Consider the following 24067-nt stretch of genomic DNA (forward strand, 5'->3'; position numbering starts at 1 on the left):
AGGGTGGTTCTTGGGGCAGGTGAGCCTGGCAGGGCAGCTGGCCTCACCCCAGCCCCTCACCCAGGCCAGGGCTCCGAGGATCCAAGGCTCTGGAAAAGTTTCTCCAGGGCCCACAGAGGTGTGATAACTGCCCTGGGAGGTCCACAGCCACCCACAGCCAGAGCTGCTGCCACAGCAGGTTCCTTGGGAGGGACAGGACAGCACCCAGAGGCACAACCATTGCTGCCTGTGCTTGGCAAACACCACATCAGCCTACCTCAAATATGTATTTACTGAACCAACAGCAAACATTTCTTTGAACAGATTTTTTTTTCTGTCAGTCCTGCACTTGTGCTCACTGGGTGAATGTGTGAACTCCCAGGCTCACAAATGCAGCCACATGATGAGAATCTCTCCAATGAATTAAAATAATTACTTTTCTAATTTGCCCCTAGACTCTGCTAAACCTTCTGGGGCCTTGAGGAGAGCATGAAGTTCTTCTAATTTCTTCTACTTGTGTAGGCAAACATTTAAATTTATAAAATGAATAATTCTGTATTTAATCAGTGCAAAGGAAAATTCCACTTGGGGACAGGGACACCTCATGGTGCTGCACAGGATTAACCACAGGATGACTCCCCAGTGAGGGGAACATGGCTGTGGGAGAGCCCTTGTGGCTCTGGCCATCAGCAGTTTTGGTGATTCTGAACATCTCCCCCACAAGGACTGAGAATGTCAGCATCCATCAAGAGTTACATGCAAAGGCAACAGACTTGAGCCACCAAAAAACCACCAGCATCAAGCCCAGCAAACCAGATCAGCCCCTGGGAAACTCAAAAGGATTGCTTGTGAACTGCAGTGGGTTTTTGGAGCCAAATTCACACTGAATATGGGGATCCTGATGGAAAACTGAGAGTTTGTCAGGCTGGGGCAAGTGAGGACCAGCAGATTTGTTACTGGAGGGTGGGGCTGGGCTGTGCTTTAGTGCCTGAACCTTCCCAGCAGCCAACCTGTCACGTAGCTCTTAAAAACTGGGGCTCAGTGAGAGCACAAAAATGCTCGGGGGTCATACAGAAACTGAGGGTGAATAGAACTGTGTCTACAGAAAGATGCCCTGATTTTAAAGCTTTGCAAATTAGGAATCTACCCAGATATACACTAAATATGCATTACTTGCTTCTCTGGAGGAAGTGGAGAGGAGTAATCCTGTTCCAGAGCTGGCTGGATACACTTCTGCAGTGATGGCCTGTGGAATGGGTGTTGTTATGGATGCAAACAGTGGTGCTGCACCCTGCTTTGGAGGAGTTTATAAATAATAAATATTTAATAGCAAATAATAAATAATAATATTAAATAATAACAACCAAGAGGTCCAACATTCATTACGCAGTGTGCTACAAATGAGGTTAAAACTGCATATATTCTATTTCTTTTAATTAACAGTAACACAAAACAAGCTCAAATATACCAAGAATCCCCAGACTGGCTTTTTTTCTGCAGAATGGAAATTTTCAGAAAGGTTTAAAATAACAAGAACAGAAATAAAGTTGGGCAAAGCTCTTTCTCCTGCAAGGTGACAAGCTGGGGCTTGCATGAGGGATCACGGCCTTTTCCTTCCCTGCCCTTTGTTTTCCCTCAGTGGCAGTGGTGTTTTTCCCTGGCAGCTGGCTAAGGCCAAAATGCCAAAGCATCATATGAAATTTTCAAACTTAAAACCTCAAAATAAATACACACACACACAAAAAAAAAAAAAAAAAAAAAAAGCAAAAATACCATTTTCTTGCCAAAATGTAAAATAAGCCAACTATTTTGCTGCAGTGGATTTGTACCAACGATCTCAGCTACATCGCTTTACACCAGTTTGGGGTCTTGCCTTTCACTGAAATAACTTCTTTCCTCTAAATCCTGCACCTGATGTTTCCCATGGGAAAGGTTTAGGTTGTTTTCCACTCAATGCTGCACTGGAATTCTCCCATTTATGCTTCAGGCCTCCTGTCTGTAGGATGGCAGAGGAAATTTGGGTGCTGGAGCCATCCCTCCAGCCCAGCATCCCAGAATGCCTCCAGTCTAACGTGGGATATTTAAGCAACAGTTTCCAAGTGGCCGTGGAGGAACAACAAGCTGCTGGTGTCCATGGAAGGATGTCATGGAAGGATGGCTGTTTCCCATTCCAGCCTGCCTGGAGGTGATATCCAGCAGTGAGAGATACCAACCAATAAGTGTTCAGTCAAGACAAAATTTATATTTTTCTAATGCTGGTTTTTTGGAAAGTTACACAAATCTTTTATGCCTGCTGGCATTCGGGCCAGTAAATATAGAATTCAATGATACAGTCGAATGCACAAACTTTATCAGCCTACCTACCTACCTACACCAAAAAATACACCTTTTTTTCCCTTAGTTCTACTCTATTTTCTTTTTCCTGCTCTTGAGTCCAGCCCTGGATTTATCCCCCAGGCAGAACTGCTGTTTGCTCAGCAGGATGAGCTGAGAGAGGAGGACTTTGGAGAGATTCTTAGTTATGCAGGGAGGAATAAAACAACCCAAAAAAAAACCAAAGAAAGGGAAACATCCCAATTCTCTAGGTTACACTATTGGTTATATAACCAATCTCTCTGGTTATATTTACGCTCCTATAAATAGAGAATTGGCCAGAAAAGAGCGGCCTAAAAAAATGACAAACGGAGCCGGGGCGCGGCGCCTGCCGGAGGGGCGCGGGGCCGGGGGGCTCAGCACGGGGACGAGGACATCTGGTCATAGTCAGGGCACTTGAGCAGGGCTGGGTAGTTGCTGTTCATCTGCAGGGACGCCTCGCTGGAGATGTCCGAGGGGCTGCGGCCCCGCGCCCACGCGTCGGGGTGCAGGAACTGCCCCGAGTAGTCGGAGCAGTTGCTCAGGCGGGGCCGGTAGAAGCCGGGGTGGGGTCTGTAGAGGTCCTCGGCCGTGTAGCGCTTCATGAACAGGTACACGGACATCACCCCGGCGCTCTGCGGGACAGACAGACGGCCTGAGAACCTCCCCGGCCCCGGTGCACAGTTACCCACGGGGGACAACACAGAAATCGCCTGCTTTGGGCTGTGCTGATGCTCAAAAGTGCATCAAAAGGTGACGAGTGCCGTCACCTCCCTGCCCATGGATCTGTGCAGCGAATAATGCAGCACAGCCACATCTCTGCTCTTCATGCCTGGCACCAAACTGTGACCAAACGCCCCACCAGTGCTCCAGGTTGGGTTTGTCCCCCTACATGTCCCCTTCACCCCTCTACCCTCCCAGCCCTCCCTTAAACCCTGTCTGAGCCCTCTTTTTGCCAACAGCCCCAGTCTGCCCACCCCTGGGAATGGAATACACTTCAAACAGGGTGCGGGTACCTCTGTGAGAAGGAATGAGATGGCAGAGAAGGCAAAGGACCACCCGTATTTGTAATTGAAGAACGACTCCGAGTCCTTGGTCCTGTTGAGCATCTCATCATTAATGCTGGATATGTAGAGGACCAGCCCCACCACCAGTGACAGACCTGGGGAAGGACAGTGGGAAATGCTTCAGGGATGAAGCTGCTGAAGAAGCACCTTCCTGAAGGCCTGGCTTTGGGGGAAAGTAAAAAAACTTGTGCTTGTAATAACTGGGGAAAGGAGCTGCGCTCCTGCTGCTCCAACCCAGGGAAATCCTCTCATTCCAGTCAAACATTCCCTGTTCAGGGAAACATGTGAGCACTGGGAGGAGAGATCTGACTCCAGTAGGAGCTGCTTCAAAGCTCAGCTGTCACAGCTATTTGTATAGCACTTGCCCAACACCATGAATAAAATATTCACTTTTCTCATGTAGACACAGCCCAACTGAGCAGTTTGAAGTTTCAGATCTCTTCTGCGACTGATGTTTCACAAGAAGCATCCTCTGCCCCAGCACCTGCTCCTGCATGGGTTGGGCAGCCTTTCCCCACATTTCCACAAAGCTCTGCATCCGTCCCACAAGGTCTGATCAGGCTGTGGGACTGAGCTGGGAGCGATGAGTCCAACAAGGAGCCACCAGGGCAGGTTAGGAGAGCTCCAGCAGCTACCAAATCCAATGTGCTCCCTGCTCAAGGGCTGTCAGGAGAAAGCAAACGTGCTCCTTGCTCAAGGGCTGTCAGGAGAAAACCTGGCTTGCAGATCTCACCTGAGAGGATGAAGAATATCCCCGAGACGAAGGCGAGGATGGTCCTGTGGGGCCGGATGTGGCCGATGTTGCTCAGGATGAAGCCGATGAACATGAAGAAGAGGCTGACCAGAGGGAAGGGGGTGGCAGAGCGGATCATCTCTGATGAGAGAGGAGCAGAGGGAAGTGGGAACAGGTTAATATTCCCTAAATAGTATGAGTAATGTGCTTGGCTGTGTGAGAGGGTTCCAACCCTCCTGCTCAGACCATGTTGTGTCTGAGTTTCTCTCCTTGCTAATGAGCTGAGTAAAACATGGAATCACAGAATGGTTTGGGTTGGAAGGGACCATATGTTCCAACTGTCTGCCATGGCAGGAACATCTTCCACTATCCCAGGTAGCTCCAGGCTCCATCCAACCTGGCCTTGAACATTTTCAGGAATGCAGCATCCACAGACTGTCTGGACAACCTATGCCAGTGTCCCACTTCCATGGTGGTGACTCTGCTGATTGCATTTCTGAGGGTTCCTGTGTGAAATGTTGCATAGGAAACCACCAGAACCTGCATTTTTCTCTAGCTTCACTGCATAAGTGTTTTCAAAACCCTTCTATTTATTAATTCAGAAATGACTGCAGAATTCATCGTGAGAGCTGTGACACTCCATCCTCAATTCATCCTGCTATATAATGTGTAAAATTGCAAGGGAATAAATACAGCTGTAAATTATGGAGAGGAGACTAGAAAGCCAAACACTTTGATAATCATTAGTGCTGAATAGCCAGTGACAGGAAATTGTACAGCTTAGAGCCTCCGTGGCCATCCTGCCATTAGAAAGGGATGTCCCCAAAAGCTTATGAGAACTCTGGGCAATTCCCATAGTAAAAAACATAGTTGCATCATTGTATGGCAGCACTGTCAAGGAACTCAGAGCTTCCTTGGCAAGGACACAAAGGAGATTTCTTGGGAAGAGTCCCTAGTGCTTGGGACTCAGTGATTTGCCGGATGTAAAGGGTGGAACCCCACCAAATCACTTACTCAGGACGTTGATTGTGGATTCAGAGGTCAGCTGGATGTTCATGGGCATGACGTATTCGATGGTGAAGCACCGACCACGCTCCTCACCTATGGCAGATGTGAACAAAAACATGAACTCCGGAGCCAGGGGGTTTAAAATCATCCCAGGGGCCATATCAGAGCTCCTCACTTCTCCCCTGACTTTTCCTAAGCAGCTGAAACTTTGTGACATTTCAGGTTGGTCACTTTGAGATTCCCATTCCCTTGGGTTCTATTCAGCTCTGTCCCTGCAGCCAAGTTGCTTCATCAAACTTGGCACAGGTGGAGGGAACGGTCCAGCTGACCTGAATCTGAATTTTGCAGGGATGAAATGGAAAGTTTTTAGCTGCTGCCCAAGGCATCATGGCTGCAGCTCTGGAACAGGGCAGGGGGTCTGGCAGGGCAGCAGCAAACTCACCTAAGCCTGTGTGCAAAGGCAGATTTATCCTCTGGGCTCTTACAGTCAGGCATGAAGAGATGACATTGTTTACCAAAGGTTGTGCCTGAGTTTGGAAGCAGCGATGGACGGAGCCTCTAAAAATCCCATTTTTCTTGGCCCTTTGCTGCCGGGTGACACTGACACACAACGAACCAAGGGGATGTTTTTGACCCTACCTGCCAGAAAGCAGACCCTCCAGAGCCCTGAGTGCAGTGAGAGCTTGATCTCGGCCGTCTGGTTTTGGGGCTGGACGATGCCCTCCTCCAGGTAGAGCCAGTAGTCGGTGCTGACGGAGATGCCCAGGAGGCCGAGGCCGCAGACGGCGAACACTGAGCTGAGCAGGGTCAGCGCCTTCCTGCTGCAGGCGCTCATCGCCAACAGCATCGGCAGCACCGCGGGATGGGACGGGAGGAGCGCCCAGCACGGAGCCACCAAAGCTCTGCCCTGGATTGAGAGGAGCCGTCAGAACAATCACTGACACAGCCAGAGCTTGAACCAAACCCCAGCACACTGCTGCTCCATGCCAGGCTGGGATGGGGAATGGCACGGCATGGACGGGATGGGGAATGGCACAGAATGGATGGGATGGGGAATGGCACAGCATGGACTGGATGGGGAATGGCACAGGATGGATGGGATGGGGAATGGCACAGAATGGACTGGATGGGGAATGGCACAGGATGGATGGGATGGGGAATGGCACAGAATGGACTGGATGGGGAATGGCACAGAATGGACTGGATGGGGAATGGCACGGCATGGATGGGATGGGGAATGGCACAGAATGGACAGGATGGGGAATGGCACAGCATGGACTGGATGGGGAATGGCACAGGATGGATGGGATGGGGAATGGCACGGAAGGGATGGGATGGGGAATGGAACGGCATGGATGGGATGGGGAATGGCACAGAATGGACAGGATGGGGAATGGCACAGCATGGATGGGATGGGGAATGGCACAGCATGGACAGGATGGGGAATGGCACGGCATGGATGGGATGGGGAATGGCACAGCATGGACAGGATGGGGAATGGCACAGCACGGCCAGGATGGGGAATGGCACAGCATGGACTGGATGGGGAATGGCACAGCATGGACTGGATGGGGAATGGCACAGCATGGACTGGATAGGGAATGGCACGGCATGGATGGGATGGGGAATGGCACAGAATGGACTGGATGGGGAATGGCACAGAATGGACTGGATGGGCAATGGCACAGAATGGACTGGATGGGCAATGGCACACTGTCCTGGATTGCCAAGCAAATTGTATTCTATTTGCCATCTGGATGGCAGCTGTCTTCTGTTAAGTGAGCAGTTTTTCCTTATCTCTTCTGCAACCACTCCTCCCTCTGGGGGGACATCTGCTGTCTCCCCAGACAGCATTATCTGCTGATAAGAGCTACTGAATGTCACTGCATGGCTGATAAGAACTACAGCGTCCCACTGGGAGATGTGAGCCCAGAGGGAGGAGCCAAGCATTCCTACCTGGATAGAATCTGGAGATTCTGGAACACCAGCCAAGCATTCCTGCCTGGATATAATCTGGAGATTCTGGAACACCAGCCAAGCATTCCTGCCTGGATATAATCTGGAGATTCTGGAACACCAGCCAAGCATTCCTGCCTGGATATAATCTGGAGATTCTGGAACACCAGCACGGCTTCTCCACTGGATTTCCCAGAGGAACAGCAGCTGCCCCTTCCACTGGATCTTCAGAGGAAGAGACTGCACCCTTCTCCAGGATCCCTGCTCCAGCAGAACCAGCCCTGGCACTGCAGGAGGGCTGAGCCACAATTCCAATGGTTCTGCTGCCAGCACCCTGACCCACATGGTGTCAGGCTGTGTTCTGACTCTGTCAGTGCTGTTTTGGTTTACTGCATTGCTCATTTTATCTTTTTATTTTCCTCCCTAGTAAAGAACTGTTATTCCTGCTCCCATATTTTTGCCTGAGAGCCCCTTAATTTAAAATTCATAGCAATTTGGAGGGAGGGTTTTACATTTTCCATTTCAGGGGAGGCTCCTGCCTTCCTTAGCAGACACCTGTCTTTCCAAACTAAGACACACAGTATGGACAGGAATGGGAGCAGCTCCTTCCTTGGCTCCTGTTGGATTTGCTGCAGGTGAATTCCTGCTGCTCCAGACAGAGCTGGCACTGATCCCCCCAAGGATGGAGGCAGCATCTTATCTGATCTCCCTGCAGAGCCTTATCAAGAGCTGCCAGTCCCTGGCACAGGAGCTGCTGAGGATCACTGACACCACGATCAAGGATTAACAAAGCTGCTCTTAACTGCTGGACCAAGCCCAGCCCTGAGCAGCTCCCACCACCATCCCTCTCCCCTCCAACACTGCCACTTTTCTACTTCCATGGTAGATCCACCAATCAGGAGATCATGCTAATTTTGCAAAAGCCGTGCTACATTTATGACATCATCAAACAACTTGAAGCAGAGTGGCATGACACAATAATCTGGTTTTTTGTTGTTGTACTGCTCTTGCCAGAGCTGCCACTACCCTCCCTTGTCCAAACCCACCTTGTGCTTTGGAGGGAGGCAGGGAAATGAGGACAGAGAACTGCAGACAGGCCCTTGGAAAACCTTAAAGGAAAAGCTTCTCTCATGCCCATGTCATTTATGTATAGCATATTTTTAAATTATTATTATTTTATTGCACATTTGCTACTTTGGGCAAATTAGCAGTTCCTATGGTGCCCTGCAGACTGATAAAATAGCACCAGAAATCAGAGTTCTTGGTGCAGTGGAGAAAAAGTGAAATTGGTATGGGGGGAAGGGTGGAGGGGAACCCACAGCAACAGAAGATTAAAAGAAAAAGAGCAAAAAGGAAAAAGATCCATGTGAGAGATGGTCTTGTGTGGAGTAGCAAGGAGGCAGATAGTGCCACTGATTGCTGCTGTAAAGGCAGAATGAATCACAGATAAGTGCCAGGTCATGTATATTCCAAGGCACATTCTGCTGCTATTCAGCACTGCAAGCAGTAAGGAAAAGATATCTAAATCCAGCTAGACAACAAAAGCTACTGACTTTCTAAGCAGGCTGCATCTTCCTAGGACTCCCTTTAGAGCTGCACTGGTTTTGTTTCACACCCTCAGGAGTGGCTCCATCACTCCTGTGCCCCCTTGGTGAGCAGACTCCCTGGGAGAGAAGTCCTGTTGCTGTTATCACTGCAGTAAGGGTGGTGGGTTTAGTGATTAAATCAGGAGACACAAATCCTGCCTGGACCAGGAGCTGACAACTCTCTGTTCCAACACGGTCAAACAGACTGGAGGAGGGTGTTTTTTCTTCTAGTGCCTCAGATGCAAATAGATTAATTCTCCATTGCTTACACAGATTCTCAGAGATGCCAAAAGTCCTCACAGCTTGTACTTTTACACCTGAAAGCCTCCAAGGATAATGTTGTGCCATAATTCCCTCATGGTGAAAGCGAGTAGGTGATGCTGAGAGAGGTTTTTTGCTCCTCCAGTGCTCTGGGGAGCTCTGAGCTCTTGCAGTGCTCATCCCCAGCACTTCTGTCTCACAAATCCACAGCAGCAGCTCCCCACACCCATCCTGGGTTGTGTTTGCAGCAGATTCATTTAGATTAACATGAAGGAAACTTGTAGTTACTGTGGAGTCCAAAGAAAGGCATTTACTGAACAGATGCAAGATCCAAGGTCTGTCTGCCCCTCCAGCTCACTGCTCTGGGCAGCAAGAAGAGAGAAAAGCAGGGAATGCTGCTGGAAGAGTATCAAATTCTTGAGTGAAAGGCAGAGAAGGAGAGAGAGTCTTTAATTATCAGATCTGACCTCGAGTCCAAAGCAGGCAAGTACATCTTGGTAGGAAGCAGATGTACTCTCACCCTCGAGCGCTGCAACAGCTTTGACAATTCCCTTCCATATGAAATTAAAGATTTGGCTCTTCCTACGTTCACACTGAGCCTCTTCCCAGAAGGTTCCAACCGACAGGAAGGGGATTGCTGTCTCCAGACAGCCCAAGAAAGTGCTCCAGCTCACACTCCTGCAAGCTTTCCCTCCACCTTTGGCTTTGCTAACCAGCCTCATTTTCAATGTTATTTAATGCTTCCCTCAGCTCAAGGAAAGTAAGATGTGTTCCCAGGAGAAATACCTCCCTGCTAGGGGAGCAAGGAGCCAAGTGCTGAGAGGATGCTCAGACTCTTTTCTCCCTGAAGAATTAGGAGACAGCAGCCAGAGAAGAAATTGGTGGCTGTGGGGCAGAGAAGCACATCAGCCCTGCAGCTGCCATTTCCCAGGGAAGATGCCACTTCCCATCTCTATGGATCCCACTGGATTCAGCAATCAAACAGCCAAAACACAGATCCTCCTGCTCATCCATTCTTCTCCCTAGCTCAGCCAGAGCCATATTTTCTAGTTGCTGCCTCAAAATGAACAGCATTTACTACAGGGTGTCTCATCCCTCTTGGCATTTTGGTGCCAAAATGGTAGAAAGAGCTGGGATCTATTCTTGGCTCATGTATCATCAACAACCATCCTCCCTGCACATTTTAGTTAATAACGAGCCAAAAATCATAGTGGGGAGTATGTGAAGGTCCGGATAAAGACACTTAGAGGGGAATAATGAAGTATTTCCTGTGATTTGCTGTCCACCAATATCAGGCACTGGAAAATAGACCCATTTGGGCTCATTTCTGTTGATGTGATGTGAGCAGCAGGGACAGGGGTCAGGCATCAAAGCTGCACCTCTCAATTGCCTCATTCCTTTCCCTCTCACACTTCAATTTCCATGAGATCATGGGTGTGTTAGAGACTGGTGCCTATTTCTGCCTTGCTGGAACATAGAATCCAAGCTGATGTGATGGGGAACAGGGATAGGTGTTGGGGAAGATGAAACAGGAGAGCCTTATCAATATGATTGTCTGGCAAAAGATTTTGAGAATATGGAAACTATAAGCAGATTGAAATGAAAGCAAGCTTTGAGATCCCTCAGTTACTGATCAACTGGAAAACAATGGTGTGGCCAGCTGAAGGTGATCCCCTTTTGATGGAACAACACCCTCTGCTTGCAGACAGGCCCAAGGCTCAGAGCAGACCCTGCCAGCTTGGCAGAAGGGGCCCAAAGAGGAGTTTTTAGGGTTTAAAATGTAACACAGTGTGGTAATGGAATGATTCTTATAGGCTGTATGTAAATGCTGTAGGATTTGTATCTTGTACTAGAGTGGTTAGTGAGAATTAGAATATTCAATACAGAAGAAGATTTATTGTATTGTAATGGGAACCTTGCTCTCTTATGCTTTTACTCTCTTACCCTCCCATCCTCTCTGCCCCTCTCTTCTCTCAGTCCTGCTCTGAGCTGTGCCTGGCAGCTCCCAGCAGGGCCCTTTGCAATGAACCCCAAGTTCCATGTCCTGGCTGCAGAGATCTCTCCTGTCCGTCTGTCCTGCCTGTCCCAGCCCCGATGCTCCTGCAGGCAGGGATGGTGCAGAGCCTCTGCCTGAAACAAACCTGCCCCAGGTCCAGCCCCTGGGGGACTCACAGGGCTTCCAAGGGAAAGGTTTTTCAGGGACAAGAACAGGAGCTGGCCTGATCACCAGGAAGGATTTAGTCCACAGTGACCTTTATCAATTGTGTTATGCTTCCTATGGCTGTTTGGTTTCCAACAGGAGCTGGATTTTAAATTAAATCAGGAGAGCCCCAACGATTTCCAGGAACTGGAACCTCAGAACTGCTCCTGCTCCCTTGCTCACACTGTGCATTCTGGTAGTAGTCCAGGGAATAATAAAGGCAGTCTGCAATGTAATCTGCAGTCTTCATAATGAATTTCTCCTTGCCTTGGAGCAACAGTTGCTGATGGAAACAGCACATGGCTCTTGCTGGGCCTGAATCCTTTGGGGAATGAAATGAGCACTGGAGAAATGAGCACTTTGTTTCTAATGCAGCTCACCCAGATTTGGAGTAAATCCTTACTTGCTGCTCCACAGTCACAGAAAGGAAATATCCTGGGCAGATTTCTGAGCCCACATCTGTGGCCTAATGCCAAGCACAAGCCACTGCTCTGGGCTATGTGGGTGGGCTGAGAAAAATGAATATAGCACAGGTCAGCTGCCTGGACAGGATGGGTCACATCAATAAATCACTGCTCTGGGTCACCAGAAAACAGCAGCTCCCTCCTGCCCTGGGTAGAGGCAGAAGGAGCAGGGCCAAGCCATTGATTTTTATGTGACATCATTTCCAATTTCCTGACATTTGGAGGAAGGGAAGCACTGCCAAGGTTATCAGAGCAGACAGGAGGGAAGGGTTTGTTTGTGGAGGGTTTGTTTGAGGTCCAGGACAAGTCTGGTGGCCTGTGGCTGTGAATGCCTGGTCCATGCTGCAAACCAAGAGCCAAGGGAAACCAGAGATTCAGCCATGGATCTGGAGCAGTGGGAGAGGCTGAGCAGGACATAAAGGAGAAGGAATGAAGCCAGTGAAAGGTGAGTAGGAAACCCTCTGAGTGAGCAATGGATGTACAAAGAACATCAGGGACCTGGGTAGGAGGAATCAAATGCTGGAGAGCACGAGCTGTGATGGAGCTGAACTGAAAGGACCAGATCCCACTAAGCTGCAACAAGAAATTGGGCTGGCTAAAAATAAAGGGCCTTCGAGCAGTGTGATCCCTTCCTCAGGACACAATGCAGGCCATGGATGTGAGAAAAAAAAATATAGGTCAAGGAGAGCAGCTCTTTCAGAGCAAAACTTCTGAGAGCTGGCAGGGCTTAGGCAGGCAGGACCGTGCCCAGGCCACCACTGCACTGTCACTCTCCTTCAGACAGCACAGCTCACCCTGGCTCCCTCAGAGCAAAGCCAGAAAAGGCTGATTTGGTCATTAATAACCCTGGTGAAACAGAATGATCCCACCGAGCTCATGGAGCACCCAAAGGGTGCAAATTCTTCAGTCCCAAAAGAGGGTGTGCAGGATGCAGCCTGAGGGCAGCTGAACTGGGGCTCTTTGGGTTGGCAGGGAAGGTTGGACCAGTGTGAGGGGCACATGGGGAGCTGATTTTAACCACAGCTGAGGAGAGGAAGAGGAGGAGATGGTGAGGGCAGCGCCCACGGCTCCATCTGGGATCGCAGGAGAAGCAAATCCACAAACCTGACCTGGAAAACTGGGCAGCTGGGAAAGATAGCTCTGGTTTTGGAATTACTGCTTGGGAAGAAACAGTCCCTCCTGAAGCTTGGAAAAGGTGTGCTGCAGGCAGGAGAGGAGCACAGGGCTGCTCTGGTTCCACAGAATAGCTGAAGAGAGCAGAGATGGCTGCAGAGAAAAGCAGCATCTCCTGTTTTCATTGAAAAGGGAATTTCCAAAGAGGACATGGGTTGGAGCTGGTCCACAGTGTTCCAGGTGCCCTGTCCTAGGCTGCTGGCACCCACCAACTCCCCTGGCACACGGGGAGACTGAAATACCTCAGGCAGCTTTAAGAGCTGCATTAGTGTCACACAGAAATGTCAGCTCGGTTTCGGAGACAGAAAATACGTATTGGAAAAATTCAGTGCAGAAATAAATCTTTTTGATGTGGAGGAGGTTTAGCCTGATATTAAGAAATAAAACAGCCCATCTCATGGCAGTTTGAACAAGGGCTTGTAACTGTGACTATGAGCAAACAAACTTCAAAAGGATCAATACTGGGCTTGAAAGCCTCCCCTCAGCTGGGAGCAGCAGCCGGCGCTGCCATTACCGACACACGGACACGGCAGCGCTGGATCAATGGGCACACAGGCTCTCCAGGGAAGCTTTACAAATAAATAAATGAATAAAAAGAAGGCTGGTTATGAGTTATTTAATCCCAGATTGAGCCACAGCAATAACAAACCTATTAATTTTGTGCTTGTCATCACACACCAGGAGCACCTGATAAATAATCAGTAAGAAACCACATGTGAGCTCACACACTGCAAGGCTCACCACTAACTGATTTTGGTAATGAGATTACTTGGGATTTTCTCTCTTAAACTTGACTTACATAATTTTTCTGAGAAGTTCGCTTTTCCTTAGCACTTCCTGTGCTTCATTTCTTGCCAGAGTTATTTTTTACAGTTTGGTGAAAAAAAATCCTGCCATGGCAGTGCAAGAGCGATGGAAATGCTGCATAGAAAGCACCATAACTTGAAATGCTGTATAGAAAGCACCATAACTTGAATCTGCAAGGCTGACCCACTTCCCTCTCCCTCTTTATCTCACACCAGCCTTTTTGCTGTGGACTGCTCAAAACCTGCCCTTTTGCCTGGGTCAGGTTTGCAGAGCTTGTTGCTGATAACTCAGCCCACCTCAGCTCCAAATATAAAGAGATCAAATGATATTCCCAAGGTCAAAGGAGAAGTTACTGAGATTTATTTTCCACCCCAGCCCTCAAAGCAGACCAATTCCCAAACTGGCCATCTCTGCCAGGCTGCTGCACTCGCTGGAGTGATGGGCACTGCTCCAGCTCTTTCACACTAATGGCTTGGGATGAACCCAGCAGCTTCCAGCAAATAAAATCATCCACCAAGCAGCCCCCATGGTCCTGGTTCACAGCCTGTGTGTGTACAGCCAGCCTCATTCACATGGTCCTTCTGGATGCAGAGATATCCCCCACAAAACTTTTATAGAAGCCATGCCACCCACGTGTCTCCCTTTCCCTGGGTGTTTCAGGCTCTTACCTCTGCTAACCCAGCTGAAGCGATGCTTTGGCAAGAGGAGAGCCTGTGATGGGGCTGAAGGTGGGAAGAGCAGCTCTGGCAGATCAGCTGCAGGGATGAGGGTCCTCACTGAGGGCTTCAGCTGCTGGATGGTGTGGGAGGAGCTGGGAGTGGGATGGCTCTGGAATCAGGCAGGAGCTGAAGGGAGGGCACAGGCTCAGCTCTCCCCCTCTGACTGACCCACAGGAGGCTTGCAGGGTGCTGGGACACAGGGACAGGCAGATGGCAGGCAGGTCTCTGCATCCACGTGCTGGCAGCTCCTGCCCTGGGGTGTTGTAGAAAAGCATTACACAAAGTGCAAAAATTGCATAAAGTGCATTTCTTGAGAGGAAAACGGAGATAAAGCTCTGAGCTTGCAATATTGCCCACACACCCAGGTCCAGCTCTCCAGGTCTAACCTAAATATATCTGTTCAGAGTTTACATCCCTAACAATAGCTGAGCCCTGCCCTTTGCAGAGCTCTTCCCAAAGCCCTCTCTCCCTACCAAAACTGACACAGAATTCTCCTACCCACAGTGTGTCAGAATGCTCACAGTCAGGGCCCTGAGCCCAACTGCTGCTTTCAATACCCTACAAAAAGCTACAAAAGCACAGTGAAAGAGGGAAATATCTAATGCTGCAAGGCAGAGCAGCTGGGGACTGTGCTAGAGGGGCTGCAGGACCTCGCTGCCATGGGGGCTGTGCTGCCCATTAACCTCTGCCTGGGGTGCCTGGGGCCTGCATTCAGATCCCAAAGGCACAAACTGCAGCACCCCAACGATCCAGTGACCCCGTTCAGGCTGCAGCACCGTGCTGCCCTCGGCACAGGGACAGACCCAGGCATGAGGGAGAGCCCCTGGCTCAGCCCTGCACATCCACTCACTCCAGCACCAGCCTGGGCTGCTCTGGGGGGCTGTTAAAGCTTTAACAGCTGGCCCTTTTCCCCTTCCAAGTATCATTTGAGTTGGCACAAAGTCCTGTAAGAGCCTTCTAGATTAAAAAAGGGAGAATAATCCTCTTCCTTGCAGCTTTTCAAGGTTTCTGTGTCCTTCCAGCAGCAAGGCAGGTAACGACTGAAGCACTCAAGCACCTCTTCTGTAAGATATTGATGTTGTTTTGAACTGAAGTGGGCGTGAGCAGAGCCCCCAAACTCAGGGTAAGCACTTCAAGGGCTGTCCATGAAATGTCTCTGGGCTATAAACACTCACACTGTGCAAGGTCTAAGAAAAGCTCCAGGTGCAGCCTGAGCTCAGGAGCTGAGGCTGCTCAGCAGAGAGGGGACAACACCCCCAATTCTTTCCCCCTTAATGATCACTGCATGACAGCTTGAGCTAAATTAAGCTTGCTGGGAGGCAAAAATAGCATCAAGAGCTAATTAAAGCTCTTGCACTCCCTGTGTTGGTGGGCACCTGAGCTGGGGAGGCAGGAAGCCACAGCTCTTCCCCCACTCCCGCTCTTCTCACCAGTGCTGGAGGGGTTTCATGAGCATTTGCAGAGAGATAAATGAGAGGAAGGCAGAAATGCCTGGGGCCCTGGGCTCTCTGAGGGCTGCAGAGAGTGGCACACGGGGCAGGCAGCACGTGCTGCAGGGACCTGCATCCCTCAGCGTGGTTAAAGATGATGGATGGAGGGAGGGAGCAGTGCCTCGTTAGCCAGGAGACTGCAATCCCTCTTCCCTGCTTGGAAACCAGCTCTGCTGCAAAGCCTCTGAGCACTGAAATGATGGCACAAAGTGCACAAGGGCTGTGTCAGCCACACCTCTGACAAACGACTTCATAACCCAGTGGCTGCCACTGAACCCAGTGACCAAGGCCAGCAGCTGCTCCAGCTGTTTTGCCCCAGCATTTTGGGACACAGCTCCTTGGAAGCTGTTGGTGATGTCTTCATGCACAGCTCCCCAGGTCTGGCACTGAGCAGCCACTAAAATTTGGTCCCATTTTCACATGGGAAAGGTCTTTGCTTTATGCAGCTTGTGGGGTTTCATAATTAGTAATATTAATGTACATAACAAGTATTTATACATCACTGGAGGTACTAAACTTTCTACCACCCAGATTTTAGCAACATTTGTTGCCAGTTCCAGCATTTAACAGGGCAGACAGGGCAGGAACAGCCATGCAGGAGGTGGAGCAGCCTGAGAACAGGCACGGGGTGCTCAGGAGGCCATGGGCTCACCTGTCCTGCTCAGCACAGGGAGGTGCAGCCACATCCTGGCAAATTCTGTGGGAACAGGCAGGGAATGGGCTTGGTCTCACTCCTCTCCATCTCTTCCCAGGTGAGACCTGGCCTGGCTGTGTGTGCCAGGTCTCTGCCTCTGCTCCTCTCCTGTTCCCTGTGTACCCACCCAGCAGCCCCTCTCCTGCCACCCACACCTGACCTGATATTCCCAGCCAGAGCTGCTGCAGGGAAAAGGAACCTCTGTCCTCCCCATTCTGTGTCTCCTGGGAAGGAGCCAGGGCCACCAGGCAGGTCCTGCCCTGGCAGACCTGAGCCTCTGCTCCCTGCGGATGGGGATGCACCAGGAAGCACTGATGGGTGGGGAAATGAATTATCCACAAGTTGTCCTGGGTCAGTGGATGCAGCTGCTGTGCTGCCCCAATAATGCCTTCAGTGCAGCCTTGACACAGCTCTAACAAGGTTTTTCACTGATAAGCAATAGCTCTCTCATTAATAAAAAACCCTGTAATTCCTGTCTTCCTAAAAGACCACACACAAACTCCACTCATCTGTGAAAACCCATTTTCTGAGCCTGATGAAGGCATGTGTGTTGTCCTTGCAAAAATTCCATTTTGCCAGTAAATACTTTACTACAAATATCAGAAGTTGTGACTAAACAGCTTTAAAAATCATTGTGCCTTTGACACCAAACCATCTTTCTAGAACACACCTAGAACCCAAACTGTCTTTAATTTCAGTGAGATTAAGATCCCCACATAACCAGATGATGGGCTCTAGGTCAAAAGTTATTTTTAAACTGCCATGTTAAACCCAGGGGTGTAAAACCAGGGGTTTAAGTCTTCCCAGCTGATTTAGGAACAGCTCCTGGTGCTCACTCCAGCCTCACACAGCTCACTGATACCACTGAAATCTCTGCAGGCTTGTGCATTATTTCTCTTTTGTACTTTATATTCCCTCCCCTCTCCATAAATAAAGCTGAAGCTGCAAAAGCTGTGCTATGGATGCTGCCAGGTGGAAATTCATTCAGCTCAATGAATATATTCAACAGCTACAAGAATACAGCAAGGAATCAGAGAAGCCCCCAGGCAGGGGCATTTCTGTGCCCTGGATGTCACCTGGGGCAGCCCAGGGCAGGGTGTGATGGCTCAGGAGGGGCTGCTGAGCGCCAGTCTCCTGCCCTGGGGCTTTTCAGGTGGGTCCTGACACGACAGACTGAGATGTGCTGCTCAAACGGTGGCAGAGGAGCCCCAGAGAGGAGCCCAGACACGAGGCACTTGTGAAGCCAAAGGGCAGCAGTGATGGAGAAACGGGAATGCTCCTCCAGCAAAGCTGCCAGCCTGGGTCAGCACTCACTGCTGCTGCTGCAGGAAACTCAGCAGAAATTCTCTTCTTTAGCTGAAATGGTCTTTAGCAGGGCTCTGGCTGAAGCTGTGCTGTCTTCAGGGAATGCAGCACCCTTGCTGCCCTTTCCAAAGGCTCACCTGTACCGTGCAGGCACCCGACGAGGACTCCTCTCCCCCAGGGGGGTTTGGGGATACGGGGACACAGCGGTGACAGCGGTGCTGAGGTCCCTGGGCACCCCTGAGGAGCTCCTGCAGCTCCGTGCCTGGCAGCCCCAGCCCTGAAAGCTGCACAGAGCATCCCGTGCCAGGGGCTGGGGAAGTTCCACCAACATCCGGCGATTTATCAGGAGCCAAGGCCGTGTCTGACAGAGCCTCCCTGCTCACCGCGGCGGCTGAGGCACCACAGCTCACATCTCACATCATCTCACATCATCTCACATCTCACATCATCTCACCACCTTCCCCTGGCTGTGGATAAGGGGCTCGTGGAGTGAGGACAGGCGCCAGGTCCCCGCTCGCTCCGTGTTCTTATGGTAACACCGGATCCGACCCAGCCTCTCCCCTCACCCCCGGCACTTCCTTCACTCCGCTTAAGAACCAGGTCAGGTTTTTCTCAGATATCCTCGCTCAATTCTCACTCCCCTCTCCAAGGGTTTTGCTACACTGCAAAACATTCACAGCCCGTCTTCCCGCAGATTTCCCGTTCCCTGGGAAAAGCACGCATCCGTTCCTGAGCAGAACGTTCCGAGCTCGCCCTGAGCACGGGGATGCTCTCAGCACCCCCCGAGACACGGCCCCTGCCTGAGCAGCCTGCGGGGGAAGCCCAGGGATGAGGATTTCGGGGATTTTCCGCCTTCCTCGTGCTCAGGTCCCTCCGTGGGGAATCAGGAGGAGCCAAACGCCGCCACCCGAGCGGTGCCAGCCCCGGGCAGCTCCCCGGGCACCTCCGGGGCTCGCTGGGATGCGGCGGATGCTGCCCGGGGCGGTGCCCGCGCCGCTCCCGGCCGGGTCCCGCTCCATGGGGAATACGGAAAGCCCAGGGATAGTGCCCTGAGCCCTGCGGCTCCGCACCTGGTCCCTCTTCCCTCGCCTTTAAACTTTCAGCGCTTTACATCCCATTCGGAGCCCCCTCGAAGCCATCCCAGGACCGTTCCCCTCCCCGCTCCCGGGGCAGCCGGGCCCGGGCACGGAGGGAGCCCCAGCCTTGCCCTCCCCACGGCGGCCCCGGCACTCACCGGCCCCGGGGATGCTCCGCTCGCTCCGCTCCGCGCCGGGAGAGCCCGGGGAGGAGAGGGCATCACATGGCGCCGCCGGGGCCAGCCCACCTCTCCCTCCCCTCCGTGCCCCCGTCCCCTCCCTCCCTCCATCCCTTTCTCCATCCTCCCCTTCTTCCCTCCCCCTCCCCTCCCCTCCCTCCTTCTCCATCCACCCCTTCTTCCTCTCTACCCTCACCCCCCGCTCGCTTCCCTCTATCCCCCCATTCCTACCTCTCCTTTCACCCTTTCCCTGTATTTCCCCACTTTCTCTCTATTCCCCGCTTTTTCCTCCTTTCCCTTCTCCCGCCCCTGAGCTGTGAGCGGGAGCAGGGGTGGGAGCCAGCCCTGCCCCTGCCCCTCGGTGCCTCCTCCCTTCCCTGCACCCCACACCTGCCCAAACTCTGCTCCAAGCGCTCCTTTGGGCCCGGGGAAGGGGCAGCGGCGTGAAATGCACAGCTCGGGACACAGCAGGGCTGGAGGGCAGTGAGCCCGGTGTGCTGGGGAGAGCCAGCTTGGCAGGGCTGGGACACAGGCAGGACAGAGACAGGGCTAAAGGAGAGAGGGACACAGGGGCAGGTGCTGTGTGCTCTGGAAACCCCTGCCAGACTGGGTGATTCAGCCAAAACACAGCGACAATGGGAGGCAGAGCCAAGAAGAAGGAGGCAGCTCCGTGGAGGTGTCCAGCAATGGGACACTTCCTTGGATGGAGCAGGGAGGACAAGAAAAGGGTCACCCACCATGCAGGAACTCGTGCTGCAGGAGGTGCCAGCCCAGGGAGCTCATGGAGCCCATGCCAGCACCTGGAGCTCGGGGCTCTATGGAAATTTCTGCAGGGACAGCTCATTCTCTGCAGGGGCTTTGCTCACACACCACAGTCCCCAGCTCCCTGGCTAAAACGTGCTGCATCTTTGCTGAGGCGTCCCCAGTTAGCAAAACAGGAGTGCTTGAAATAGAAAAACCCAAAATAAAGTGAGCTCTGAGATGCGCAGGAGGTGTTGTTGGGTGGCTTGTTTGAAATCAATGGAGCCCCGTGCTCAGGCTTGGTGAGCTCTGCTTGATTTGAGAAGCTGATGCAGATGTGAAGGTTTGGATTTCTTCAACCAGAACATGCTAGAGCCCAAAACAGGCAAGTTCCAGATCCAGACTGGTACAAAACTGCCTCCCAGTAAGAGGTTTCTGGTTATTTATACTTACAAAACTCGTGCCATAACTTATTATATAAGTTCTTTCACACAAAGTTGCAGCAATACTTAAATTATAGTGAATTCAGCATGTTTTCCTGGGCTCTTATTCCCATTTGAGGAATAATTTAAAGCAGCAAATCCCTTGGGGGTTTGACAGTAAGGACAAAGCAGGGGTTTGGTCAGCAGAATGGATTCTGCACTGGAAAAGGCATCCAGAGGGGCAATGCCCTCTGGGGATCCCAGGAGAAGGAGGCTTCCCTGGGATGGAGATCATGAGCAGGGAATTGCCAATAAAATCACAAATCTACAGGAGGCTTGTTAGAACTGGATGTTCCCCATGTGCTATCAGGGTAGATGATTTTATCACAGTAATTGGCTGCTCATCGTTCTTCTTTTCTCTATATTGTTAAAAAGAAACCCAAACAAAGCAGACCTTCATTTTTCTTGACAGACAACCTGCTCTGCTGCTGCCTGGGCTCTGGGCAGGATCATTGGAGTGCAGCACAAATAAAGCTGCAGCTCACACAGTGACATAATTAACCACACAGTGTGAGAGGCCCCCAGCAGCCATGCATATAATCAATTAGAAATACACATTTTGAGCTTCAGTTTCTTCCCCTCCCCTTTGTTTCCATGCAGATGCACTGAAACCCTTGGGTGGATTTGCTGCCGCCTGTCCCACACAGCAGCCCCTGCCCAAAGCACTGCACAATCACCAGGAGCATTTCCCACAGGCCAGGATCAGAGAGAGCACCAGGGATGCCTCCCAAAACCCCCAGCAGCACAGCTCAGCCCTCCCACCTCATCAGCAGCTCTCCAGAATTCCTCCCCATGCCAGGAACTTCCCTGATGATGGGAAAAACCAGTGAAGTGCAAAATCCTTCTCTTGGATGGAAGCTTGGCATGGCTGTCCCAGACAGGACAATCAGCACTTTGCATCTTCCCAGCATCCCCCCAGGCCTTGGGGCAGGACTTTGGCAAGTCCTGCAACAGCTGGGTTCAGTTAATTCTTTCACATATCACCAGCTGGCAGCATCATTTTCCTTCCTCACTTTTCACTGCTCATTCTGGGCTATTTCCTCCTGTGGATCCTCCTCCACAGCCACACGTGGGCCAAGTGAAGCTGGGTGGGACCTTGCCCAGGTCAGGATGTCCCCCAGCTGTGCCAGACTCTGCAGGGCTGGGCTCTGTCCCAGCCCCTGGCACTGCAGCTGCCTTTTGTAGCACCCTTTAATCAGCGTGGAAGCTTGAAGCTCCATGGACACCTCAGCAGCAGCTTTTAGGATGCACCCAAGGTCAAACCTTATTACTGAGGAGGGATTTGAGCTTCATTAGTGGCTCAGAACAGAAGTGATTTGTTCCAGCAGCTCTCCCTGGGCTGGCAGCAGCGCTCTGGGGGTGGTGGGCACGTCTCATTTCAGCTACAAGGGTTTGATGCTGACAGGTGACATCTGCAGGGATGCTTTTTCCTGGTCTTTTCCTTTCAATAGAAGCTGCCTTGAAGGCACTCAGGTTATTATGAAATAAAAGGTCTGGTCCTGTCAGCCTGGGCCACCAGCTGCTATGAAACCTCAGCTTTGCCTCCCCTCCTGCTCCCTCGGATTTGCTCTGTGCTGAATTATTTGGACAGCAAATCCACCCAGCAAAGGGCAGCCACCCCTGAGCCCACCCATGGCTCTGATCTGGTGTCAGACAACAGCCACTGAGCAATCTAACCTGCAGACCAGGCTGGGAGAGGCATTTTGGGCACAGGGAGGGGAGCTCAGCCAGGGGTTTCAGCGTTTGCCCAAGCAGAGAGGGGAGTGAGCAGGTGAATGCACCAAGCTGGGATGCTGGAGCTGCTGTGCCTTGTGTGGGAGGTGAGGGATGCTCTGTGCTCAGCTCTTGCTGTTTTTGTCATTTCGTGGGCAGCAGGGCTGGGGGAGGCTCGGGGGGGCACTGGATGGGCAGAGATGCAGCAGCCCCAGCACCACACCCAGGGAAACCCAAGGGCAGCTCCCAGGGGCTGGGAACCACTTCCTAAAGGAGACTTTAGAGATTTTTGTTTCTCTTGGATGGTGTTTGTGGGGTATTTCACACTGGGCAGCTGTTGTCTCGTATATTGAGAGTTCTATTATCATTATAGGGCAAAGACTCCATATCACCAGAGTTCTGTACCTCCTCAATGTTTCTCATAGGCAGCTCCTCTAAGCACTGACTGTTCCTGGCCCTTGCAGTTGCCAACTGACTCCAGTTCCCACCAATTCACTCTTTTATAACACTGTTCTTATTGGCTACAGGTGTGGCCTGTTAGCATCAGGCCTGCTCCTAATCTTTGGTGATTGGTTCAGCTGCAGCTCTTTAGGGGATATGATCACATTTTATACCACCTTCATTTACCCACACTGCATCCCCTACAGGCAGCAAAACTGGCACCAGCATCTTGGCCTTGGGATGCACACCTGAGCACTCCCAGCCCTGGGGTGGGCACACCTGAGCACTCCCAGCCCTGTGCAGGTGGGGTGGGCACACCTGAGCACTCCAGCACTGGGGTGGGCACACCTGAGCACTCCAGCACTGGGGTGGGCACACCTGAGCACTCCAGCCCTGTGCAGGTGGGGTGGGCTCTCCCAGCCAGGTCCTGAGGTGTGGAAGGAGTTCAGCACAACTTCTGCTCCTTATCCCAGCAGCGTTGTTGCTTTATTTTTCAAACTCTCTAAACAGGGAAAGACATAAAACTCCCAGCACCAAAGAACACCAGCCCTTCCCCTCTCCCTGGGAGGGTTTTCACATCCTGCTTGCACCATGACTAAATTAAAGGAATTAACTCTGTGGGCTGTTGGAGCTGCAGCTCCATTTGCTGTTTCCCCTGCACATCCCTCTGCCTGGATCTGCTGCTTGGGAGGAAGCTCAAGGAGAGGTGCCACATTATTTTTAACCCAGCACCCACATGCTGTGTGAAAGCCTGAAAAAACATAAATGTGTGGAGCCTTTCGCAGCCTCCCCGAGCAGCTCTGAGTCACAGAACAACAAAGGCACACGTGTGAATGGAAGTTAGGGATTTTATTTAAAATAAAATACCCTCTGTCATCATTTGGGGGCTAAACTGAGCTGGTCAAAGAGGAGGATGGGCCAGTTGAGGAGGTTTCCAGGTGCAGCCTTTGGTGCTCCAGGCAGGCACCAGCACCCCAGGCTGCCGGGGATCTGAGCATCCCCACGCAGGAGGGAAGGAGTCTGAGAGAGCAGGGAGTGCCCACATTTTGCCCTTTCACCCTGCAGGGCAGTGCCCTACAACCAGACGAGCGGGAATTGATGCTGGCAGTGCTTCTTTCTCACTCCTGGTGTTTCCTGGGATCCTCTGCACAAGGAGTGGAGCTTCCACCAGCACAGGGCCCCTCTGGGAGCTGCCCCAAATGGCCCTGGAGCCATCCACAGCCCCACTGCAGCCACCAGGCTGGCTGGAAACAGCTCCTGCAGGATGAGGGATGGCTCTGGCCACAGCAATCTGATTTCAAAGGTCATGTTTTGGAAACAGGTTCAGATGACATTAATTATTAAAGCCTCGTAACGCTGGTATTAAGGGTAATAGTTTTCCGTGTGATTTATATAGCACTGAAATTCATTACCAACCTTTTAATGATGTTAGTGTCAATCAGGCACAAGAATGCTAAATGACTTATCCCAAAAGGACCAGGAAATGATCCAAGGGGATTTGGGATGCTCTCACTGCTGGCCTTTCCTTCCTTCTGCCCTTGCTGGTTGCTTTTATAGCTGTTTCTGGTGGATTTTCCCTGAGATCATTCCTAGTCAGAGTCCCAGACACAGTTACACTTGGAGGAGAAGCAAATGCATCCT

The 24067-nt window shown here is 51.4% G+C and overlaps 1 protein-coding gene across 1 annotated transcript; it reads right to left on the reverse strand.

Annotated features, from left to right (window-relative positions):
- Positions 1-1380: 1380 nt before the first annotated feature.
- Positions 1381-19163, reverse strand: CACNG5 (calcium voltage-gated channel auxiliary subunit gamma 5). Its single transcript, XM_054644927.2, has 7 exons — positions 19029-19163; positions 14255-14558; positions 5779-6046; positions 5146-5232; positions 4132-4272; positions 3348-3493; positions 1381-2966 (listed from the first exon to the last, which is right to left on the reverse strand). Exons 3-7 carry the CDS (start codon positions 5984-5986, stop codon positions 2709-2711), a joined length of 840 nt encoding a protein of 279 aa, XP_054500902.1. The 5' UTR covers positions 5987-6046; positions 14255-14558; positions 19029-19163; the 3' UTR covers positions 1381-2708.
- Positions 19164-24067: the final 4904 nt, after the last annotated feature.

Source organism: Agelaius phoeniceus, chromosome 19, assembly GCF_051311805.1.
Source record: "Agelaius phoeniceus isolate bAgePho1 chromosome 19, bAgePho1.hap1, whole genome shotgun sequence".
Classification (NCBI taxonomy): domain Eukaryota; kingdom Metazoa; phylum Chordata; class Aves; order Passeriformes; family Icteridae; genus Agelaius; species Agelaius phoeniceus.

Excerpts from the sequence above, each read along its gene's own strand:
- CACNG5 (XM_054644927.2), bottom strand. The coding sequence starts at position 5,986 with ATGCTGTTGGCGATGAGCGCCTGCAGCAGGAAGGCGCTGACCCTGCTC. Across the intron at positions 5,233-5,778 it reads GAGGGTCTGCTTTCTGGCAG|GTGAGGAGCGTGGTCGGTGC; the intron begins GTAGGGTCAAAA and ends CATCTGCCATAG. Across the intron at positions 4,273-5,145 it reads ATCCACAATCAACGTCCTGA|AGATGATCCGCTCTGCCACC; the intron begins GTAAGTGATTTG and ends CTCTCTCATCAG.